This window comes from Cyphellophora europaea (genome assembly GCF_000365145.1).
Source record: "Cyphellophora europaea CBS 101466 unplaced genomic scaffold supercont1.5, whole genome shotgun sequence".
In the NCBI taxonomy this organism is placed as follows: Eukaryota; Fungi; Ascomycota; class Eurotiomycetes; order Chaetothyriales; family Cyphellophoraceae; genus Cyphellophora; species Cyphellophora europaea.
This window is the reverse complement of record NW_008481811.1, coordinates 1612031-1635893: the sequence shown is the minus strand read 5'-3', so window position 1 is coordinate 1635893 and position 23863 is coordinate 1612031. Positions and strand designations below refer to the sequence as shown.

The following is a 23863-nucleotide window of genomic DNA, read 5'->3' as shown; positions in this document are numbered from 1 at the left end:
CAAGAACAATGTCAATGGTCGGGCGGACGACTGTACAGCCCTTGCAGGCATCTTAGCCTGTCTCTCCATGGGCCTCATCTGAGTCGAATTCAATATTTACGCATGAACCGAACGTTATGGGAAGGTACTGTCAGGTGACTGCGAAGCAAGCATAGCATAGCTCATCATAGCTCAGAGGATCTATAGAATCTTACACATCAAGCATTACACTCAGATATCTCATTCCGTCGTGATTCCACGATACCGAAATCCGGAGTACTGCTTGGTATGAGCTTGAACAAGCCACTTGGATGTTACCGGGAGGCCCACTAGATACACTGTCTACGGATCTGGGTGAGCCAGTCCTTACGAGCAGTCATGTATATTCGTTTGCGGCGAGCGCTGAACACTATCCATTACCTTGTTCTATTCTCCCGTTCAGTGGCATTTCGCATCTCACTGCGAATCTGCGACGGTGCGGGACCAGCGAAGTATTATCGTTCCATAATAAAGCCCTGCGGGGCTTTACTCGTGGAAACGTTACGAGCTAGAGGGCGTTTTTAAGGTCCGAAGGCCAGGAAGCGCGCCAAGCCATGTCGGGGCGCATTATTGCCAGAAGTGGTGCTATAAAATAAACTTTGGGTTAGCTCAGAAATTCACTGCCTGAGAATTCACTGCCTGCGTTTAAACGACGTCAATGGCACAGCGCAGATGATTGTTCGCTGAACCATCGACACAGATCTTCGATAGCTGCTTCTGTCTGTAATGATTTATCATTTGTCTCGTTCTCTCTCTGTGCCAACAAAGTCTTCAGCGTAACCCATCAAAAGGCTGTACGGATATCTAGGAGTGTTTGACCGGAAAAGCGCCGTTCTGATTCCTTTTTGTGCAAAGGCATAGAGAAAAAGGACCCCAAAGTCACCCGTCGCTAGTAATACTGTTCACAGTGGGGGCATCGTAGAATGGTGGTATCATGTGCATCTTTCGTCTTCGTCTTGGCAAGTCTTGGCAAGTCGACCCATCTACTTCTCCTCGGGCAGAGATCCGTAGATTGTCTCAACGATGATGCCGGTGATCTGGTAGGGATCAGCGTTCGACGCCGGGCGCCTGTCCTCAAACGGCACGGTAGTTAGCACCATATAATAACGAAGGGAGAATCAGAACTTACATAACCCTTGCCCTCCTTAGCACATTGACGGGGAATTCGGACGGACGAGCCACTGGCAGAGTCAGTACGTGGGCTCAAGACAGGAACTTGCCAAGAACATACCGGTTGGCAACACCCCAAGTGAACTTGTCGATGCTGCTGGTCTCGTGCGCACCAGTCATGCGGAGCTCGTTTCCTTCACCGTAAACCTTGATGTGCTCAATGTGACGCTGCTCGAGTTTCTTCATGGCAGCCTCGATGTGCTTCATACCGCCCTCCTCACGCATTTCCGAGGAAGAGACGTTGGTGTGGAGACCGGCACCGTTCCAGTCACCGGGGATTGGCTTGGGCTGGAATGACACCTTGGCGCCAAACTCCTCGGCAATGCGGTGCAGGAGCCATCGGGAAACCCAGAGTTGGTCACCGAGGTCAATACCCTCGCAGGGACCGACCTGGTACTCCCACTGAGCGGGCATGACTTCGGCGTTGGTGCCGGAAATGTTGATGCCGGCGTAGATGCAGGCCTTGTGGTGCGCCTCGACGATGTCACGGCAGTAGACACGGCCAGTGCCGACACCGCAGTAGTATGGGCCCTGAGGACCGGGGAAGCCACCAGCGGGCCAGCCGTATGGCCAACCGGATTCACTCAGGAGAGTGTATTCTTGCTCAAGACCGAACCAAACGTGGTGGTCCTTGTTTGCTTCCATGAGACGGGCTGCGTCGTGACGGAAGTTGGACTTGTTGGGAGTTCCATCTGGGTCCCAGGTCTCGCACATGACCAGGACGTTGTCGCCCAGTCTGATGGGGTCGGGGTACATGGCAACGGGGCGGATGTAGACATCGGAGTTATCGCCGGGAGCTTGGCCGGTAGAAGAGCCATCGAAATTCCATTCGGGAAGATCCTCCACACTGCCAGGTTTCTTCATGAGAGTCTAGAAAATACAGTGGTTAGCCTCATGGCGCAGGGTGAAAATGACGTGAGGGGTAAGTGCGGAATTCAAGATTCACGGTGGCAGACGTCGATGGTGGAGGCGATTGAGTTCGGCGCAGTGGAAGCGAAGCCGATTTCGGTGTGGTGTGAACAAAGGTTGAGGCGCGGGTTCTGGAACGCAGGCTAGAATGTTGTCTCCAATTGGGTGGGGATGCTTGCGGCGAAAGTCGGTGGCATTGGCGGTGGTCATGGAAATGACAAAATTATCTCAGCCCGACCAACGGCCAATGCAAGTGATGTGCATAATCCGAGATAGTGGCGCAACAACGGCTGACGTTCGTGTCGCGAAAGTTCGTCGCAGTATGGGTCGGAGGTCTGAGACCGTCCTCGGGTGATGGGATGAGGTGAGGGCAATGCGAGACAGAAATGCGTACCTTGGTCTTGTTGCGCAGGCCATTCGTGCCGTCAATCCAGATGTATTCGGCCAGGACCTTGCCCTTCTGGTCAAGTTTCATGTATTTCGCCAACTGAAGTGGGTTAGATCAGCGAGGTCAGATGGGAGTATTGGCACCACTTACGTTGGCCGCATTGGACACGGTGGTAGATTCAGCCTGGGATCGCAGTCAGTATCAGATGGTCGCGTGCGCTGTCGCATGAGCAGGTTGTAGGAGCAAGCTCACCATGACGGGCGTGTATGTGAAGTGAGGACTGTGGTGAGGGTGATGGTGGTGAGAGGAGTAGCAAGTTCAAGGACAGTAGTTTTCCTAGATCAAGACGCTTTTAAGGGGGAGTATCAACGGTGAATATGAGGAAGGGGGAAGACAGATAAGTGAGCAGGACGACGGTTAATATTTAAAAAAAGCAATTGCACGAGGAAGAGCGTGCCACACTGGTGAATCGCAGCCGGGAGCTTTTCTTTGTTGCTCGGAAACCATGCTTCGACACGACTCGGAGCGATGGGCCACCCCCAACGAGCTCCAAAATATGACGCGCGGGCCATCCTGGTCCAAGGCTTAGTCTGGTGGTTTCAGCGGCATCGCCCCGGCTAGCCAGCAAACTAACGTGGTTCGAGCGACCCTGATGCCCGTGGGCGTCGCCTATCATTCGCTGCCTACCGCTACTGATAAGACTACCGACTGCTGCGATCTGTAAAAGGTGCTGGTAACGGTCCTTCTGCCCAGATCCGCCATGAGCTGTTCGATCAAGCTGTGACATGAACGCCTATGAAGCTGCAATGCACATCCTCGGCTACCAAAAAGAAGTTACTTTTGTCAGTAAAAGATTGAAGCTGACCTGAGCTGCGGTGTACGACAGCCCCGAGCCTGGCTGTGGGGTGTGTGTCCAACCTGCGCCCCCCCTCTCCAATGCCCAGCGCCCACCCTGTTCCTGTTTGCTCCGAAGGCCCAGAGCCGCGCCCTCAGACAAAGAGCCCGCCCGCCGCCACGGCTCCCAACAGCTGGGTGGTGGGTAGGGGCTGAAAATGAGCTGGACAGCTCTGGATTGGGTGGGCTCGGGAGCTCCGTGCTCCTCTTGTGCCCTGTCAACATGCATGTCGGCTCAAGCACCGAACGCGCTTCTCACGCCGGCGGGCTTGCAGCCACCAGAAACAGTTCACCCATTAGAAATACCCCACCTGGAGTCGGTGGTATGTCGGTACCTTGCATTGCGTGCCCCACGTCCACAACGCCCCTCCTCGACAACCCTTTCACGCCGGACGCTCGAACGTCCACCCGCCTTCACCCGCCACAAAAGAGCAAATGGCTCAGATACTTACTCGATGGAATGAGTTGACGACTGTAACTCCAACTCATGTTGCTTCTGGTCGGCAGCACCGCTCAATGAAACGATTTCTCTTTGTCTTCAAAAATTGGCAAGTGGTGGTACGGAGCATTAAGGCCCGTCTAGTTCGCCATCCTTATCGTCCAATCACAGCATCTCGAGCGACGACAGTCATCGAAAATGGTCAGGTAACTGTCATGAATTCCGACCGGTTAATATCAGTGTGCCGATGTCGGGTTGGTCAAAGGACCCTGTCGGATATCATGGCCGATTGTCAGGCAGTGAACGCTCGGTCGTGGCTTCCCCAGAATCGTTGTCGCGTGCTTTCCAGTCAGTCGCACACAAATCATTTCTCATCTCTGCTATGGAACGCTCAGGGCTACTAGACGTGTGGGTATCTCGTATGTACTCTAAAAGTCGCTGCAAGTCTCTTTCTCACAAACATGTGCGCCCTGCGAATCCTACCAATGTGTACGACTGATCATCAGAATGTTTCCGCCTTTTTCGGTGACCTTGGAGGCTTCTGCTGAGACGTGCCGACAGCGTGACCATTGGTCCCCGCGTTCTCGCCCGTGGCAAGCAGGCCTCGTGTTGACCATTGTGTCAGCACCTTAGTTCTCATTCGCTCCAATTCTGAGCCAGAGTGTCTCGCGTCAGGAGGACCACGCTGACCACTCGTCAATCCCTGTGTCTTGAGCTCCTGCACCGCTTTGGCGCCTTGAGACATTCGTGCTCTTCGTATCCAGCGTTCAGTTCGCCGGATGTCTCTGTACTTTTTCCGCAGGCTCATCTGAATACCCTTGACGGTATAAGCTGACAGACCCATAGCTCCCGCCGTCGGTTTCAATGCCAAGCCGCCGATGCCACGTGCGATACCCTTGGGAAGACCCATGGCCCCATCCTCGGACACTTCTAGGTATGGGATTCGCACCAGGCCAGTCACGCCATCATAGATACCGAACCAGAACTCTTGCCCCGCAACTTCGAGGCCATCACGAAATCCATGGATGGGGTCATGAGGTGGCCTAACCGTCTTGTCGCCGTATAGACGAGGAGCATTCCGCAAACCCAAGGTCATGGCGTAAAACATGTTCGAGGGCAATCTGACAATGGGCTTCAGAGTCCGGCCTAGGCCCTTTCCCACATCCTTCATGATAAGCACCGGAGTATGGGTGTGGCTCAGATTCGTGTCGGTTCTTGTCAGCTTGAGTTCATTCGATTCATGACTGCCACGACGCGATGGACTCATGAATGTTCTGCGAGGAGCGGCTTCGCCGTGCAGATTCATTTCCGCCGACATCCTGGCATAATCGCGCCTTGCAGTCTCAGTCGAGGCTCCCCGAAGCGCATGAGCCAAATTTCCCGGAATCACGACAGCGTCCTCAACTGAATAACCCTTCTTTTTTCTTCGTTTCTTCTGGTGCTTGGCCATGTCACGTTTTGTCGTCTCGTGAATACTGGTAAGCCCCTCAAATGCTTCCTGAAAAGCATTGACGATGACACCACCTGCACCTGTTATCGGCTCCCCAGGCCCAGCAAAATCTTTCCAATTGACATGCTTAATCAGTTCCGCATCCTGCCATTGAAGTTGCTTGTTCTCGACTAGCAAATCTGCGGCCAGAACACTCAAGCGCATATTGGTATGTTTGACGGACCATATAGACAAGCGATCAGGGAAGATTCCACACCGCATAGAATCCAACGGAAGGGACCGATGGAATGAATCAACCGCGTTCTCGGCTCCGTCCCCTTCCTTTTCGATGCTCTTCGCAATTTCCTGTGCCTTTTCTTTGGCATCGGGCTCAAGACATTGTCGTATGCCTTCAGCAAACCTGTCGCTGTCCAGCTTCTTCAGCGGCCAGGCCTGCTTGGCACCTGCGCCGGCTTTAGCTACCATCGAAGACCAGAATGGCTGATCGCCGAAGAAGGGCACAATCATTGTGGGCTTCCCGAATTTCAGGCCTGCAGCGGTTGTACCTGCACCGCCATGGTGAACGACTGCGTCTACTTGAGGGAAAAGCCAATCGTGGGGAACGTTATCAAGGAGGTAGACTCCAGCTGGCTTGTCCATACCGTCGCCCATGCCTCCCCAGCCTCGGCTGATAATTGCACGTACGTCAGCTTTAGCCACGGCATCGAAGATCATCCGAGCAAACCCACGAGCATCGTCTATCCCAGCAATTGAACCAAAGCCGATATAAACTATGGGACGGGCGTCGCTGGACCGCTGAAGGAATGCAACAAGGTCTTCGGGAGGCTTGTATGACTTGGCCAGATCCAAGAAAACGTATCCAGCAATGTCAATTTCCGGTCCCCAGTCCTCCGGCTTTGGAACCAAAGATGGACTCCACAGGTAGGTGGTTGTCACCTTCAGCCTGCTAAGCTGCCCTGGAGCCCATAATGTACTGACCGGCTCCAAGTTGAGCGTCTTGACTCTGAATTTGTTGATCAGGTCCCCAAGCCCTTGCCATGTCATAAGATCGACCAGCGGGTAACTCATAAAGTTGAGATATTTGGTGTCTTCCACATTCGCTGACTTGATGTTTGCTAGCGGATGTGGAAACGATGAGGTCGGCGTGTAGGGAAAAGTGAACACTAAATGAAGTGGAATACCCAGTTTCTCTGCAATGTGATAATGTGCGAAAGATGGCGGATTTGCGATAATGGCGTCGGCAATGAAGGGAAGTTTTTCACCCATCATCTGAAGATTGGGCATATCATGCTCGTCATCGGTCGTATTGATGCAAGCCCGCCAAAAGCCATTGAACATCTCGTACATTGAATCCCGTCGACGGCCTATCTCACCGGCTTTAATAGTCTCCAGCGAGGGAATCAAACCGGGATTCTTGACCATGAATGCCATGAGCTCTGAAGGATCGCCTCCAACAGAAAAGAACTCCAGCCCGATCTCTTTCTCCACAAAATCCCTGAAAGCTGGGTGAGATGCAATTCGTACTCGATGGTGATATTTGTCCCTGAGTATCCGGCCAATGGCAAGAAAAGGTTGGATGTCGCCCCTACTTCCAATCACCATGATAACGATGTTGAGTCGAGGGATCTGGAGGTTTTGCTTGGACTGTTGGAATGCATTCTTCTGTTTTTCTGCAGCTGCAGCTTCTTGTTGGGCCTCGGGGCGTAGGTGTCGAGACAGAGTTGTGCCCAATGCCTTGCTGAGATATCCTGACTTGGCAACAGTTTCGTTGACATGAATCTTGAGCCGTCCGTCCTTTGCAACGCGACCAAGACTTTGAAAGTACTCATTGCCAACAGTCAGCTGCCGGGATCCATGTTTTGGACTTCTCCGCACTTGATTGAGCCGTTTCGCCGATAGCTGACTATGAGGAGGTGCGGTATTGCTCTTTTGCATGGTCAACTCATCATCTGAAGAGTTCTCGGAGGACGAAGACTTCGGATCTTCAGCCCGTCGAGGGGCCACATTAGATGCGGTGAGCTCCAATCTGGTAGAATTCCCCGCGCCCGTAGACCTCCTCTGTTGCCTGAGTATGGCAGGTCTTGGATTGACAGGCACAGCTATTTCTGTAGCATATCGATTCAGGATACCCGGGCGATCTAGCGCCGGCAACGGGCTGGCATCTTGTTGGATTGGGGATGGCGTATTCGCCTCATCTTTCTCCTCTGTCAAAGTCGCATCGGAATCGACTCGAGGTGTTGAGGATTGTTGACTGCTAGGGGGAGTGGGAGGTGGGGAATGCTGCAAGGCATAGTCGATCGCATCAGGGCCGCCAGGCGTCTGAACGTGCGCCATAGGAGTATTATCTGCGTATTCACGGCGAGAGCATTTCGATGGTAGGTGTGGCTCGCTTGCGACACAGGCTGAAACACTCTGCGGGGGTTGCGAGGTCAGTCAGATCGGGGGGTTTAATGCAAAGTCGAGATCTTCCCGATGAATAAAAGTAGTTGTAGTGGTAGTCACAAATGGTGGTGGTGATTTAGGCCGAAGCGAACGAGTTGCTGGTGCTAGATGTGGAAGTGCATTGCTCGAGTGATGTAATGGGCGACCGCGTTTCGGCGGGAGCGGCGGGAGCGGCGGCAGCAGTGGGTGCTGCGGGTCCTAATTGCGCCTAGACAAGATCTCGTAACAATCCAGAGACAACAGGTTCAAAGTCAACGCTAGATCAAAATCTTGCGGGAGACGAGTCAACGTGCCGCAGCACTGGCCAGCAAGTACCGATCCCTGTGACAGTCGCTTGGTACGCGGCAAGAACAGATGTACAGCGCGGCTCCATGGCGGTCTTTTGAGCGTAGATCAACCGAACAACCCCTGTCGACGCTAATTTCACTGCCTATGACGGTCAAAATCCCGCACTGGGGCATAGCTAGGATTTTACCCCGTATGAATGACAGCGTCTTCCATGCTTGCTGAGCCTCCTCGTAGGACTGATATTGTGTGCTACAACGCCAGGACCACCCCTGCGATACCCAAAGCAAGCGCCATTTGCGCTCCTTCCTTTTCTCGTGACAAGTATAGTCTGCTGCTGCTGACCGAGTACGACGTTGTGGTCGTTGCTATCCTGTCTTTGTTGCTGTCGATGCTGAACTGAGTGCCGTTCGATTGTACCCGATCAAGTCGTATTTCATCAGATCTACATTTCACGTCAGCCGTCCCTTCTATAGACCAGCATTTCAGCAGGCCATACGGAATCTGCACTCCATCTTCATGTCGTAGCCCCAGCTGCCTTCCCAGGACGGTAGTCGTCGTTTGGAAGCATAATAGCATCAATGTTGTCCGTGTCAGTACTCCAGGGAGTCCGTATCTCATCACGGAGGTCTGCATTGTGGTTTCAGATCTGCTCGAAAGGCAATGAGGAGCTGGAGACGGCAGCCATGTTTATTTTCATTCTTTTGGGCTGCGATAGCGACTCTACGATTCTGCATGCACATCCAGCTGCACGGAAACCTACCCTTCCTCACGCCGGACTGCATACACGTCCACAAACAATAAGCTGCAGGCCCAGGCTCCGCGTTGGGGCACGCGCGCAATACGGTGCTTGGCAAAAGATAACAACAATAAATGACGATGAGCGACACAAGCACCTTTCTGACGTTGGCGCTGCAGACTCGTAGATGATGTTGGTTCGGTCTAGATGCAGCACTACTCCATCCAGAGTCACAGGCTCAGCACGAGACGAGGCTCGAAGTGGTCTGCAAGCAGCGCACTGATCGGCCAATCACCGCCACCGAATCATGTGCCCAACTCCACTCTGAAACCGCGTCCGTGTTTCGAGAGGGATCCTTCATCTCACCTTCTCGAGATATCACCGGCCTGAGACGTGGAAATCCTCAGAAAGCAGGTTCAAGCTCAGTCGGATAGCCTCGATCCCGGCAGCAGACACGACGAATGTCGCAGGTAGGATGTTTCCCCATGTTGATGGTCAAGCTGTGAATTTTCGCCCTCAATAACGCTCTACGCGACCGTGGAATGTATCTGCCTCATCCCTTTCCTCTCCCTTCCACCACGAAGCTGGTCTTCTTTGATTCTTCAGCGAAGCCGGCCTTCATTCGTTTCTAACCATGGCTTTGACGTCGTTAATCCCCTCTTCCATCCGCAGTGAGCTGGCTACCTCGGATCCTCGCTGGCGTAGCAAAACCATCCTTCACCTCATCACGATCAACCTCGCGCTCGTTGCAATCATCCTCTTCGCTACATCGATAGAACTTTGGGATGGGAACTTCTTCCATGCGACAGGTCCAAGCCGAGGAGACTGGACCGATGGCTTTCCCCTCGCTCCACTATGTGCTGCGTTCATTTTCAGCAGCGCCTCAGTCATCAACACCTTCGTGCGACAGAAGCGCCTCCCCATTCTGCTGAATATCATCACTTATGCATTCATTATCATCATTCTCTTTGTCGCCATAGTCTTTGCAGGAGTTGGAGGCCTGTTTCCTCACTGGCAACCCGAAGTTACGCGCTCGAGCAACGGAGCCGTTATTTGCAATTCGCTTAACATGTTCACCCGCGAATGCGAGCCCATGATCTATCGAATTGGAGAGTTGCAGATTGCAGCCATCATCTTCAGCATTTTTGTCTGGCTCAACACGACCTTCCTGACCCTCATCTCTATCCAGGAATGGCGAGACATGAAAGCCGGCAAGAACCACCAGCTACGAAAACTCGAGCTCTATAACCCGGACTACGGCCACGGAGGCAGGACGGGCAGCCGCCTACCCTTCCGCGGATCCGTCGGCCGGATGAGCTACCTCAAGCCACCATCCCGACATGGATTCAGCCGATATAGTCGTACGCACAACGTCTCGACGGACACGAGTAAAACGGTACCATTCGTCTTTGTTACGGATCAAGAACCAAGCTATCCGCCTCCCATCCGTTATCGCTAGCCTCATCGCCAAAACCAACCCGCCATTGCAACTGATAACGAAGCCGCCACCAGTGACCACTGCACTTTCAACCCTGCCGCCACACCCTGTTCCGACTTTCCAACTGGGAAGCCCTCAGCTTCACCTCCCATGTACACGGACCCCAACTCGGTCAAGCCACCATCATCATCCAACAGACTCACCACATCTCCCGTCCAACTGTTGGCCTCATCGTCCCTGAATGCGCCAAACCACGCATACCGTTCCACCCAGCCTGTCTCATCCATCCACCTCAGACTCTGATTCATCATGCCCAACACCTCCTCCTCATCTGCGGGCTGCGGCAAAGCCATCTCCGTGACCCAGATTTTCTGATCGGGCCACGCCTCGTGCAGCCTCCCTAACCAGGCCGCCAGCCCCTCGAACGCGCCATACCAGTGCGCAGCGACAAAGTCGAATTCGCAGCCCGTCTCCTCATAGCGCTGCCAACAAGACTCATTGAACTCCTCCAGCCACTCGAATCCAGGCCCACTCCCCGTCGTAGCCGGCAGGCTGATCATATGCCCATCCTCACGCAGCTTCGCAATCTCCGCCCACGCCTCCGCCGCACCTTCGGCATCGATACTCGTGCCTCCGCTGTCCGTATTACCGTCAGGTTCATTGAACGTTAAGACGTACTTGGCGTTCCCGCCGCGGATATTCGAGAGATCCTGCTCGATATTCTCTAGCGAGTGGATCATCGGCACGAACTCGAGACGGCGCGCTGACCGGATCGGCCAGGAGCTCCAGGTCTTGTACCAGGTCAGCGGGGAAGCCGAGGAGGTGAAGAGCAGGTTGTCGTCGTCCGAGTGCGAAGTGCCGATCCAGGATAGACCACGTTTGGTGCCGGGCCCGGAAGAGGAAGTGTCGTTTTGTTGTTGTGCGGAGGCTGGGCTTGTGAGAGCTAGGGCGAGGAGGCTGATGGGTTGGAGGGAGAGGTGGGGGTTTGGTGATGAGTGACGTGGGCGTGGCATGATGGATGGTTGTGTGTCCGAAAGATTGCTCGATGCACTCGTTTGGACTTCGATTCCACCAGTGGATGGCTATCTGGTGTGGCCTTTGCTGGTTTGCTGGAGACGGGCCTTGGTGGGCGTTACCTTTCACGCTCTGTTGTCTTGCTCTGTTGTTCGCTCGCAGGCGTTTTGTACAGTATGTGTATCTCTATGTGCCCTTTCAGATGGACTCTTTATGGCGCGATCGTGTTCTCAGGAAGACAGGATGAGAAAAAATAAATAAATAGCTCTAGATAGCTCTGCTGATGTACCGGAGGGTATCTCAAGTTCAGAACAGCAAAATCGTTCAGTATGTGCATACGTGTCGTCAATGCCATAGAAGCTTCAATGCTGAAAGTCGTGACCAGGTTGATCGAAATAGTTTATACAGTTAGTTGCCACCCCGTGTCGAGACGACTAGGAGCCTTGTTCCTTTATCTGCTCGAGGACGCCACGCCACGTTCACGTTCTGGGCTTTCGAAGACCAAGGCATTGCCAATGCATGGCACGCGCAACGCGGTCGAGGTGGCGGTACCCTTGCCCTGGCTGTTGTCGATCGGTCGGTGCTGAGGGCTTCCTTGGAAGGCAGCGATGACGTCGTTGATGTTGTCTTGGCGCTTGACCGGGGCGGAATTGAGGCCTATCATTTTCGCTGCAGACAGGCAGTGAATTTCCGGAATGCAAGAAAACTGATGCAGACCATATGCATATGCATGAGGGATCTTTTGACAGTACTCTGGAGCGCGTTGAGCATTGTCTCTATCATATCTATTTCTCGACCACATTTTCCCCCATCACCGTTAGGACACCCATCGCTGTCCACTGCCTCCGCGCCAGGTGGGGCCCTGCCGGAAGCGAGACACTATAGCCAACTCTGCTTGAGGCTTGTAGGCAACAGAAAGCTAATAGTAGTGGTATTGACGCTGTTCTAGTAGTGCTTTGCGGCTCGAATGCTGATTCATTTGCACCCGATTAGAAGCAGAAAACTTGATCCTCAAGCTTGCTCACGGGTCGTGCCTTCTGATAGCCTAGGCTTTCGGTTGCCTTCTTTAGCGCGCTCACCATCGGAGGAGGACCGCAGATGCAAATCTTCATGTCGGGACCTGGAGGCGGAAGCTTCTCTTTGATCATATCAGCCGTCACAAACCCAACACCGCCATCCCACTTCTCGGGTGGGTTGTTCAGGACATAGTAGACGTTGAAATTGGGGTCTTCCGCAGCAAGCTTGTCGAGGTCTTCTTTCAGCAGGATATCGTCTGGGTTGACATTCGCAAAAATGAGGTCCACCTTTGTGGTATCAAGGGGCCGACCGCGGTTGATGGCACGAATAACTTGCAGCATGGGCGTAATGCCAGTGCCGCCAGCAATCATGCCAATACGTTTACACATGTTGGGGGTGTAGACCATGGCACCCTTGGGCCCCCGCATCTTCATGGTGTCGCCCAGCTTAAGAGTCGTCATGTGTGCAGAGATGTTGCCCTGAGGGTAGGCCTTGATCATGAACTCGACAAAGCCTTTATCTTCATCGGAGGATATTGGGGTATAAGAGCGAACAACTTCTTTCTCTGCGCCTTTAGGGGTTGCGGCGAGTGAGATATGCTGGCCGATGGGCAGGCCGAGGATGGATGTTTCGGTAGGGAGGGCGAAGCGGTAAATGGCAACATTATGCGATGTTTCGATCTTCTTGACAAGAGGGAATTCTTGGAATTGGTCCGGAATCAGGACTTTCTTAGCTGCTGGTGCTGGAAGTTCGTTAGAGAGGGTTTCAATGGGTGGGGTGACTGCACAAACAGGAGGAAAGGTAGATCTTGAGGCCGCCGGCAACAGCAGCCACCGCGGCGGCGTAAGGGACCCATTCTTGCTTTGCGATTGCGACACCGAAGATGAGTATCAACGACGGGAGGTATACTCCGGTCACGTTGCTCATTGAGAGGGGCCCTGAGGCACTGCTGCTGCGGTCAGTGAAGCTCCGAAGTCGGCCATGAACAGGACTGCGTACGACATAGCTGCGGTGGATTGGCTCCTGTGTGGATGAACTCGCGTAGCAAATTGATATCACTGCCTGGGAGTTCAAAGAAGTAGCGGTCGCAAGACGTTCGAAGCAAGTCTGGTGGTGGGATTCCCGAGTCAACATTTATCTGGGGACAGCCCCACAAAGGGAAGCGGAACGGCTGCTACTTGCACAGAAAAGAATCGCGGTATCCTTCCGATTTAGCAAAGATTTCCGGCAACTGCTGCACGCTGTGGCTCGGGTGGACATTTGATTTGAATGCCTGCGGATGAAGTACAGGCTTCGCATAATTGACCCATACTTGCCGAAAGACGGCGGTCTGGTCCATAGTCATCACCAATAAAGACTCAGGCACCTCAATCATGACCATCGGAGCTCAAGAAGCGCCTCTGCCTTTCAACTTGACGGACTTAGACCGGCAGATTCTAGCTCAAACAGACGACGAGTTCCGCCCACATACATGGGATGAGCTGAAGCATATCATTGGTAAGTCGAGTGTGAGGTATGGGTGTGGCAAGTCTAAGACTGTGATCAGCCCAACATAGGTTGGATGTCTTGAAGCGCAAGCCATCGGATCTAAGACGGTATCTGAAATGGTCTAGTGAAACCAAGGCAAAATATGGCAGTGTGCCTAACTACGTGATGGAAGAGAGATTGGGATGGAACCCACTACCAACCTCGACACCAGAGACAGGGCCCCGCTTCGCAGTACAAGATCCAGTACCATTCGAAAATGCGGCCGACTACAGAATCATGCCTAATGACTGGCCTTATGGCATGGATCCAGGCATTAGACACTTGATAGTCTGGTTGAAGGGACGCCTCGACTCAGAGCCGACAAGAGGGGACATGACTCCAAAGTCAAGACAACAGATTCAAGCTTTCATTCAGAAGACGTTCGTTGACCGGGTCGAGGGCTTACCCGGGGCCGGAGAGAAAGTCATGTGGTTCAAGAACTGGACTGCTCTGCAATCGGTGCCTGGGATGGAACACGTGCATGTCCTTGTTCGAGACGTGCCACAAGAGATCATCGACGAATGGACAGATGGCGAGACGATGAAGCAAGACTGATCGCTCGACGCCAAATCACCTAGATCAAGACTTGGAGCCCGGTCATAGTCACGGTATAGACTTAGCTATCGTCTAAGAGCTGTCGTAGACTTTGTTGTTCTATTTGGGTATCTCAAAAAAGCACACTCGATCATTGTAATCATCGATGAAGACTTCGCAAGTCGTTCCACATCTTGTCGAGAACTTGAAACGTCGCGGTCACTCCTCTCATCGTGGTCTCATCAATCTCCATGAAGCCATAACGCTGCTGAATCTTGTCCGGATGCCATCGTACTCTTTCCGACTTGACAGCTGCTGCCAGAGTATTGGCTTTGGTTTCGGCATCTGGTGCGGCGGCTCCGGATGCCATGTTGATGAACCGCTCGATCTCCTCCGGCGTGACGTCCGTCCGCTTCCCCGACTCGACTGGCCAGGCGATCTTGTTGCGGAGGAATATGTTCTCCTGAGTGACCTCCGGCTTATGATTCTTGGCCATGGCCTGTAGATCGTCCCAGTGCTGAAGATAATCCCTCCACAGCTCCCTCCATTTCTTTTGATCTTTTCGCCATTGCCCACGACGTAGGCTTGCCTCGATCTCGAAGTCGAACAAGACATTGTTGTAGGGCCCCTCGGCTGTCGGGTTTTGGTGATCTGCGTTTTTGCGATCTTCCTCCCGCTGCGCCTTGTCCCTTGCTTTCGCCTGTCTTCTCTCTTCTCTTGCCGCCTCAATACCTTCGCGACTCTTCTCCCACATCTTTCGTCGTACGTACTGCGCGTATTCTTCGTCATTCATGGTCTCTAACTCACCAGTCTCTGCGTCCACATATTGATTGGGAATGTTGTGGATGGGTTGGCCATAAACACCCTCCCAGAAGTTTGCTCCCTCATCGTCGCCCAGTGCATCGAATAAAGATTCGCGGAAGGCTCGGTCTGGATCAAGTTCATGCACAGACTCGGGCATGCCTGGCAGGCCATCTTCTATGTGTGAGGAAGCCTTGTGGCGCTTGCTCCGCTGTCGAGATGAACGATGGTGATGACGGTGATGCCGGCGTCTCTTCCTAGAGGAGGACCCGTCTTTCTGTTTCTGTCCTGCATCGTCGCTGGCGTCCTTGAAACGAAAAGGTCTAGCATGAGGCGAGGCAGTGTGTTCGCTGTCACCGGGCATACCGCATCATCGACAAGCGCTCATACGTTCGCTTTTCTCGTGTGGGAGCACTCATAGGACATGGATGTTGTGAACGGCTAGGAAGCGTACGGAGTCTATGAACGAGAGTCGATGTCCCGCGCTATTTGGTGGCCATGGTCGGTACCGGAGTAACATTATACCGTGACGCGCTTGTGACAACTTTTCTGCCACTCTGCATACTCATAAATGTGAACCCCCGGGCAATGCCACAATCTTTGCTGAAATTTCCTCAATTTCCTCTTCGTTTGTCAGGGACTGTCCGGATCTCTGTCTGTGACAGATTTTCTCGGTCGTACACTCAACACGCATCTCTCAGATCTCGCCAAGAACCGACATCAAGCGTTTCTCCCTGTTCCATATCACGTGCAATCGCCAGGAAATCGACAAGCCGCAATTGCTGTCCTTCCGGCAAGTTCAGATCCTACCAGAGCTCATCGTGCTTTGCGACGCGGTCAGTGACCACCAATATGGGCGACTATGTCAATCCGGTCAACTTCTACCGTCAGCATATTGCTGAGCGTGTGGCCCCCCTAGCTGACAAGAAAGAATCCGAAATTCTTCCTGTTCTATCATGGACCCAGACTCTTGACAAAGGCGATTTGATGTTACCAGCTGCAGCACTCCGTATCAAGGGCAAGAAACCCCAGGAGATCGCCGAGGAGATCGCCGAGAAGTTCCCAACCGATGAGAACACTCTTGTTACAGCCAAGGCGCAAGGTCCCTTTGTCTCGTTCTTCTTCAAGCCGGAAGATCTCAAGAAGCGAGTAGTCCCTCTCATTCTTCAGCAGAAGAATGCCTACGGCGCCGATTCATCACCAGGTCTGCAAGACCCTACTGATCCCTCGAAGGGCAAAAAGAAGATCATCGTTGAGTTTTCTTCTCCGAACATTGCCAAGGAATTCCATCAAGGTCACCTACGAAGTACCATCATTGGCGGTTTCCTTTCAAAGCTGTTTGTGCTATCAGGTTGGGAGGTGATGCGAATGAACTATCTTGGAGACTGGGGAAAGCAGTATGGCCTGCTAGCAAATGGCTTCAAGAAGTTCGGCAGTGATGAGCAGTTAGAGAAGGACTCCATTCAGCACCTGTTCCAAGTCTACGTGAAGATCAGCAAGATAAAAGCCGAGCAGGATGAGCCGATCAACGCGCTGAAAAAGGAGATCTTGGAGAAGCGCAAGACTGGGGAGGACGTGTCAGACCTCGAGAAGAAGCTCACACCGCTTGTGGAAGAAAGTGAAGATGAGGCAGCACGAAAGTACTTCAAGAGCATGGAAGACAACGACCCGGAGGCGATCGCACTTTGGAATAGGTTCCGAGACATGAGTATCGACAAGTACAAGAAGACCTATGAGCGCTTGAACATTGCCTTCGACGTATTTTCGGGCGAATCTCAAGTCAGCAAACAGAAGATGGAGGAGGTCTTGGAAAACCTCAAGAAGCAGGGTATTGCAGAAGAAGACCAAGGCGCCACTCTCATCGACTTTGCGAAGCATGGCGCAAAGAAGCTCAACAAAGCCATCATCATCCGGAAAGATGGCACACCACTGTACCTCACTCGGGATCTGGCGGCGATTCATGAACGTTACGAGAAATACCACTTCGACAAAATGCTGTATGTCATAGCCGACCAACAGAACGAACATGTTGCGCAGTTGTTCAAGACCACGGAAATCAGTGGATACAAGGAGATTGCAGACAAGTGCGAGCATGTCAGCTTCGGTATGGTGAAGGGTATGAGCACCCGAAAGGGTACTGTCAAATTCCTGGACGATGTCATCGCCGCCGTGAGAGAAGTCATGTGGGATGTCATGCGGAAGAATGAAAAGAAGTATCAGCAGCTCGAGGATCCTGAATCGGTTGCTGATATCTTGGCCATTTCAGCCATCATGGTGCAAGATCTCAAAGGCAAAGTTCGAAACGGCTATGACTTCAACATCGATCAAATGACGGCTTTCGAGGGCGACACTGGACCCTATCTGCAGTACGCCCACGCACGGTTATGCTCAATTGAGCGCAAAGTCGGACTGGATCTCAATTCGCTGGAGAGTGCGGATCTATCCAAGCTTGCCGAAGAACACGCCGTCAACCTCGTCCGAGCTCTGGCACAGTGGCCTGACGTGGTGAACAACACTTTGAAGACCAAAGAGCCCGCAACTGTGCTGACCTACCTCTTCAAGATGGCGCATGCTCTGAGCTCCAGCTATGACCACTTGCAAGTGGTGGGCAGTGAGCCAGAGCTGCAGAAAGCCCGGTTAGCGCTGTACGAAGCCGCAAGACAGGTGTTGTGGAATGGCATGACGCTACTCGGTTTGTCGCCCGTGGAGCGCATGTAGAGATCGGCACGGCTTTCCGCTTTGCTGCCCTACATGATCGACATTGCAAGAGAGATCAGTGTAGCTGCGATCACAATCTAGTCTCATGGTGGATGTTTGTGGATGTGGAATGAATATTCCTGGAGGTTCGATGGTCTGGATCCAAGATGAAGCTGTCTTGCAAGCCCGAGAATCGAAGCTAGCTAGAAAACTCCATAGCAAGAGGCGACGGTGTTGGGCATCGGCTAATCCTTGCTCCCGGCAGGTGCTTACCAGATGGCCGTAGGCATTCGCGTTCGGCATTCGTAAGGGGCTGTTTGAGCCTGATCTCGCCTCCAAATGTTTTGCTTATCTTTGACGTGAAGCTTGTTGAGCATATGCTGGCGTGATTTGCTCACGTACCTCTTGACGCAGGGATGGACGTTTGGGTTGAGTGCTTCCACAGCAGTCTGGAGTTTTCTGGCCCGTCAGACGGGGAGGGCATTGCGAGCGAACAAGAGCCGGGCTGCGGTTTCGACAGCCCACCCTTGCCGGCAGAGCGAGGTGACACGGAGCGGAGAGTTTCTGATCTCGTGAAACCATACATTGGCGGTTGACCGAGATCTTCGCACCGGCAGCATTGAGTGGCCGCGCAGAAGCAAGTTGAGACAGAGTGGCACATGGGACTGCAGGAAGAAGCACAGGAAGGGTTGAGGCAGACCAGTCAGTGAACTTGAGACCACGTTCTGTACGACATGTAGTCAGCCCCTCTTCACACCACCCCCTCACACCTTCCCCCGCCATTGCTGGATAGCTGACACTTGGCTGTTCGTTGACGGTGCATGGAGTGGGCGATTGTCGTACTGACCGGTTCTGTATATAGTTAGGTGAGCTAGGGAAATCAACGGTAGACAAGGGTTTGGCTGGCCAGGCTACTGCATCACATTTTGGTCTTGAGCCATTGGGCTGCAAGGTGATGGGGGCAGCCAGTGAGATGGGGGCATGCCTGCAGCTAGCAACAGGCACCAAGTCACAGGGAATCAGGTTGCCGCGCCATTTTTCCAGCGACTCGCCTACGGGGTCAGAAAGGAAAAGGAGGGGACACCAGGACTCAAACTGTTCCGTCATCATGCTTTACCGGGGTCGAGGATTTCTACTCTTGCTGGTGCGCCCATGAAGCCTAAGGGGCGCTTGTCCGGCTTTGCAGCAGATCATGACTCCTAATCCCGTCTCATAAGAATTCTGATTTCACGTCGCAACTGGCTTGACACCTTTTTGCCTCCTATTGGAACACCGCCAGCACTGCATCTGTGCACCATCGTCTCGGTAGTTATCCGTGCCTGTGAGCAACGGTCAACATTCTGTGCGTAACTGCACATCATCGTGCTTTATCACCCGCCGACTTGCCCGCCAACAGACCGCGTACGAACTCATCCCGACCTGCCACCCCTCTGTCCTTGCAATCAAGATGCGGACATTGCCTAAGGAATACCTGGCCCACAGACGAGCGCACCATCCGATCGAGCACTAAATCTTCTACACGTACTGCATCGCATTGGAAAATCCAGTCCAGTCAAGTCAATCGGCCGACACAGATAGACCTTCAGCAAGTCAATTCCGGCAGCGAGTGTATCAAATCAACCTCGGTGGAAGTTTCTTGCTTTCTGCCTCGCCGGTATCGACCCAGGCGGCAACGAAGCCCGAAACGCCGTTTAAGCTTATCGATAGGCGGGTCGCGCCTTCCCCCTTCCGCGCCCGTGGAATTCTCTTTTCAGGCTCCACCCTTCGCCCGGGAAACAAGAAGCAGCAAAGGGAGGCAAGCAATCACCACCCCGGCACCGCCTCTGGCCATAGATCCTTACCTGCAGCTATAGCCTTCACCGTACATTCCGACAACCCGGTTCTGTCAGTCTCGCTTCCATCATAGCATCCTAATCCATCGCCTAAGGCATCATTCTATTCAACGCTGATTCATGCCGGAAAGGCCTTCTACCGGTCCTCGGCCAGCTTGTGTTGAGGACTTCGATGACGACAGGAATTCTGTCCTTCCTGATACCCGTGCCTTCGCCAAAACCGTCAAGGATGGGAGCGATTCAGGCTACTCCAGCAGGACAGGCACCGTCGACGGGGAGCGTGCGGATGCTAGAAAGCTTGCTGATATGAAGTCCCAAGCTGCGCAGATTGAAAGGGAGAGACAGCCTTATAGTGGTGGTCCGGGAGTCAGACGTCGAGAGTCCGTCAGCCAACAGAAGCCCATCCGGCCAAAGGCTCCAGAAACTGCTCATTCCAAGGACGTGGAGAAGAAGTTCTGCCATCCTCCAAGCGCACAATGTTGGTCTTGCGACAAGGTGGGCTACCATATGACCCAGGAAGAACTGGACGACATCCGGGCCAGGCTAAGCGGACAAGCTCCCAAGCCGCAAAGTCCCAAGGCTGCTCGAAAGCCATCCACTCAGCAGGTCAAGGATCGCGATGTCGAAGCCAAGCTGCGTCAAACACCATCATATCACCAAGCACGAACACCCATGCAATTCCCGCCTTCTGCCACCCAGCCAATGCCGGCTTCGTACGCATCGCCTTCTGGCTTCTATGCACCGCCTGTATACCACAGCCCAATGACACCTGTCTATTCCTCCCAACCCTACAACTACAACTATCCGCCAACCCCAAGTACTCCGGGCAATGGTCTGTACGCTCCACAGCCTGGTCCTCAAGAATACTTCAGTCAGCAGCCTATTCCCGAAATCCGCCCACCTAATCCACGCCGACGATCTAGCGTATACGAGGGTCAAGAGGTTCCGAGGCCTAGGCGTGAGACTATCGAACCAGACCCTCCCCGCCGAGCAGATCCACGTCTCACCCAAGCTGTTGTCTCTAAGAAAGAGTCGAGACCGTCGATGCCTCAACACCAATCTAACAGAAGCATCGAAGAGGATCGCTACGAGCAAGACAGGTGTCGAATGCCTCCCCCAGAGCGCCCAGTCAAGACCTCCGAGCTTGCCCGCCGACCGAGCATGAAGAAGTCGTATACCCATGACGATGACACACGCTACGAGATGTCTCGTAGCCGACATGACATCGAAGATATCGCTGAGAAAAGGCGATCACGCGGACCTCGCGACTATGACCACGATGAGTACGCTATTGGTGTCCGTCAATCAGACGCAGCCAACAGGCAGCCTCCAACGCCTTATTCACAACCGGCCGAGTATAGTCCCAACCGGGCGATGCCACGTCCATCGGCGCGGCACTCTGTCTCCTACTCCGACGCTCGGCACGTTGAGACGATTGCAAAGAGCGCAGCTATGAGGGACACTACACAACGTCGCGCTACCACGCCGCTGACAAACACTGACGCAAAACTGGCCGATGCAGAGGCATATCAGCAGAAACACAGTAGCTCGACCTCCGATAAGCTCACTGAGAAAATCAGGAGCAACTCCAGCAAGGCTCCCAGCCGTTCTGACGCCGGTAGCAATTACAGTCGTCGTGAAAGTCAGTACTCTGGATCAAAGACCTCGACCGCGGCCAAAAAGGCTCGACCTGAGAGCATCGTCATCGAGGCGAACAACAAGGATCGGCTCAGTATCCAGATACCCGGTGGTCCGACAATCGTATTCGGGCCTGACAAAGAGAGACCAAAGGAAAAAGACAGGCGTAAGGAGCAGAAACTTCTTGAAAATACCACAACTTCTGGTAGCGCAGTCAGCCAATCATCCACTTCACGGAGCCGAGCTGCCACCAGCAGTCACGCTTCGTCTGACCGTGGTAGAGATCGAGAATATGGGGATAGGCGATCGGCCCATGTCATCGAGTCGCGACCACCCGCATCTCCGATGAAGACGAGCTCGAAAACCTCGCGAGCGACTAGCCGAGCCAGGGCTACTAGCGATCGCGATGGAGGTCGTCGACGGCAATCCAGCGTCGCCCCTTCCGATCGCTTTTCTTTCGGAGGTTGAGGTTGTGTCTGGTCTATCTCACATCTTTGTTGACACAGTCTTTGTTACGTCGTGCCAGTCTCACGAGGTTCACCGGCCATGTCGTCGCAATCGACTGCATTTATCATCGCAGCTCCTGGCCCGGTGATCTTTGTGGGACGGACCTCTTTCTACAACCCCCTACCATCCGTCCGAGCCGGCTTCGGTCGATCTACTTTCTATTCATTTCTCCCCTACGTTGGACAGGCCATTTTCGATAGTTCTTCTTTGCCATTACGATGAAGAAAAGTTGCGATACCCAATCTCTGCTTTTCGAAAAGCTTTGTCGATGATCGAGGGCGGTAAAAGCAATTCTTAAAAGCTTCATCTCGCTATTGTCGATTATCGATGGATTGGATGCTTGTTACTGCCTTATTACGGTAACTTCTTGGACTCGCATTGGATACCGCCGCTTCCTCAGTGGCAAACTTTATCGATCCATATCGCTTTTTGGAGTTTTTTATTTTGGTTATGTGTCAGCGTCTGATACATTGCGACTGGGGTATTCGACCATGAGATGACAAAAGATCTTGTGAAGGGCATTTGTTAGCTGAAATGCGGTATGAGCTTGATGATGAGATGACTACAACGGATTGAAGGTATAGCAGAGGGCTATACGCAACAAGGTCGTGTGTGTTGGGAAGATCTGACAAGAAGGATGGATGAAGCAAAGTTAAAACATGACAATCGAGGTGCATTGCCGTGGGGAGGAGGGGATTGCTACCCACTACTCTACTGTACTATATCGCACTCTGTGATTTAGCAACGCGAAAGTTGTATAGCAGTACTGTATTGTAGCAAATACATGATCCAACGATACGCCATGCCATGCCAACCCGAGTCTCTGACTCATCTGAGGTGATGCGTGCAGCTGACCCCATTCATCCAATCTACCTCGCCAGCAGCACATATAATAAACCTTCCAAGATGCTTCTTCACCCGCAGAGCTCATTGCCTCATTCTCCGGCTCCTTTCGTCTATCATCATCATCATCACCCTCGCCACCACAGCTACAGCCATAGCCACAGCCACACGACAACCTCCACCTGAGCCCACCTGAGCTAAAGCCAAAGAATCGGATTGTCTAGGAGGGAAGAAGAAAAGATCAGGTCTCGGGACAGCAGCTCGCGCCATGGCTGACGCTGCTGCAGTGCGGGCAGCGGCGTGGGTTGTAGTCGGATGTGAGGATGCGGAGCTTGAGGTTGAGGTAGTAGAGGCGGAGATCTTGGTGGGAGGGCCGGCGGGGTGGCTGGCTGCGTGGGGTCGGGGGTTTGGAGGAGGTGTTTGTGGTTGTTGAGGTGGAGTTGGAGGTGGATGCAGAGAGGGAGGAGGAGGTGCGTGAAGCCGAAGAAGTGGCTGCTCCAGGATGGGTGCTCGGATCGTGGGAGGGGAGGGTTGTGCAGGCTGGAGAGCTATAGACGGATGTGGTTGACAGAGACATTGTTGGCAAGGAGTAGCGGCCGGGGAATGGTGTGATATAACTCGATAGAATGTGCCTGATAGAAGCTTTCTTAGTGTTGGGACAATGGTGCTGTTTTGGGCTGTATCTCTTCGGAGGCAAGTCGATGATTCTGTTGTTGTGACTGACAGGACCGTCGCCTAGGACTGCCGTCCCTTATGAGCAGGCCTCATCATAGGATCCTGTGCATACGAGCCGCCTCTCCGTCCTGTGATCGTGTCTCTTCAGCCACGATTCCCTGGAGTGTGGTTTTCCATTTCACCATTTCAGCCCACTTGCTCCGCAAGAAATGCTACAGCCCCGGGCGGATGGAGTGCCGCGAGGCCTGCGCTTTGTCCTTTGCCGCTGGCTAACTCTTCCACGCGAGACATGAAACGCGGGTTTCTTTGTGCAGTCAGCGACTCGCTGCTGGCATCTCGGCCTCATGCGCCAGCACTAAGTGAGAGATGTCGAGGTCCACGCGGAATGCACCCCCGAAAATGGCAGGCTTCTGACATGTTTGTCGTTTCGGTTCATCGCCTGGCCTATTCCTCTTCGAACTGAATCCGATAGGAACTGGACGAACATGCGCCGTGCCATTCCCATAGCCACAAGGTTCCCATAGTCGACTGCTGTGGGATCCAGCTGTGCCGGACATCCCACAGCGTACTTGGATGCAGACCGTCGGTATTGTAGCTATTCGTCAT

General features: G+C 53.3%; 9 protein-coding genes across 9 annotated transcripts; 4 read left to right on the top strand and 5 right to left on the bottom strand.

The window, feature by feature from the left end:
• Nucleotides 1-1001: 1001 nt before the first annotated feature.
• Nucleotides 1002-2052, bottom strand: HMPREF1541_05899 (glutamine synthetase; the record flags this gene model as incomplete). The annotated part of the gene is made up of 3 exons (XM_008720236.1): nucleotides 1002-1091; nucleotides 1127-1199; nucleotides 1250-2052. The coding sequence occupies 3 exons, from the start codon at nucleotides 2050-2052 to the stop codon at nucleotides 1002-1004; spliced, it is 966 nt and encodes a 321-aa protein (XP_008718458.1).
• Nucleotides 2053-4320: 2268 nt separating this feature from the next.
• On the bottom strand, nucleotides 4321-7602 carry HMPREF1541_05898 (uncharacterized protein; the record flags this gene model as incomplete). The annotated part of the gene is made up of 1 exon (XM_008720235.1): nucleotides 4321-7602. The coding sequence occupies one exon, from the start codon at nucleotides 7600-7602 to the stop codon at nucleotides 4321-4323; it is 3282 nt and encodes a 1093-aa protein (XP_008718457.1).
• A 1766-nt stretch (nucleotides 7603-9368) lies between these two features.
• On the top strand, nucleotides 9369-10193 carry HMPREF1541_05897 (uncharacterized protein; the record flags this gene model as incomplete). The annotated part of the gene is made up of 1 exon (XM_008720234.1): nucleotides 9369-10193. One exon carries the CDS (start codon nucleotides 9369-9371, stop codon nucleotides 10191-10193), a length of 825 nt encoding a protein of 274 aa, XP_008718456.1.
• A 2-nt stretch (nucleotides 10194-10195) lies between these two features.
• On the bottom strand, nucleotides 10196-11185 carry HMPREF1541_05896 (uncharacterized protein; the record flags this gene model as incomplete). The annotated part of the gene is made up of 1 exon (XM_008720233.1): nucleotides 10196-11185. The coding sequence occupies one exon, from the start codon at nucleotides 11183-11185 to the stop codon at nucleotides 10196-10198; it is 990 nt and encodes a 329-aa protein (XP_008718455.1).
• A 990-nt stretch (nucleotides 11186-12175) lies between these two features.
• Nucleotides 12176-13130, bottom strand: HMPREF1541_05895 (NADH-cytochrome b5 reductase 1; the record flags this gene model as incomplete). The annotated part of the gene is made up of 2 exons (XM_008720232.1): nucleotides 12176-12936; nucleotides 12995-13130. The coding sequence occupies 2 exons, from the start codon at nucleotides 13128-13130 to the stop codon at nucleotides 12176-12178; spliced, it is 897 nt and encodes a 298-aa protein (XP_008718454.1).
• A 446-nt stretch (nucleotides 13131-13576) lies between these two features.
• HMPREF1541_05894 (uncharacterized protein) lies at nucleotides 13577-14285 on the top strand (the record flags this gene model as incomplete). The annotated part of the gene is made up of 2 exons (XM_008720231.1): nucleotides 13577-13700; nucleotides 13750-14285. 2 exons carry the CDS (start codon nucleotides 13577-13579, stop codon nucleotides 14283-14285), a joined length of 660 nt encoding a protein of 219 aa, XP_008718453.1.
• A 139-nt stretch (nucleotides 14286-14424) lies between these two features.
• Nucleotides 14425-15225, bottom strand: HMPREF1541_05893 (uncharacterized protein; the record flags this gene model as incomplete). The annotated part of the gene is made up of 1 exon (XM_008720230.1): nucleotides 14425-15225. One exon carries the CDS (start codon nucleotides 15223-15225, stop codon nucleotides 14425-14427), a length of 801 nt encoding a protein of 266 aa, XP_008718452.1.
• Nucleotides 15226-15917: 692 nt separating this feature from the next.
• HMPREF1541_05892 (arginine-tRNA ligase) lies at nucleotides 15918-17783 on the top strand (the record flags this gene model as incomplete). The annotated part of the gene is made up of 1 exon (XM_008720229.1): nucleotides 15918-17783. The coding sequence occupies one exon, from the start codon at nucleotides 15918-15920 to the stop codon at nucleotides 17781-17783; it is 1866 nt and encodes a 621-aa protein (XP_008718451.1).
• A 1931-nt stretch (nucleotides 17784-19714) lies between these two features.
• Nucleotides 19715-21581, top strand: HMPREF1541_05891 (uncharacterized protein; the record flags this gene model as incomplete). The annotated part of the gene is made up of 2 exons (XM_008720228.1): nucleotides 19715-21398; nucleotides 21442-21581. The coding sequence occupies 2 exons, from the start codon at nucleotides 19715-19717 to the stop codon at nucleotides 21579-21581; spliced, it is 1824 nt and encodes a 607-aa protein (XP_008718450.1).
• Nucleotides 21582-23863: the final 2282 nt, after the last annotated feature.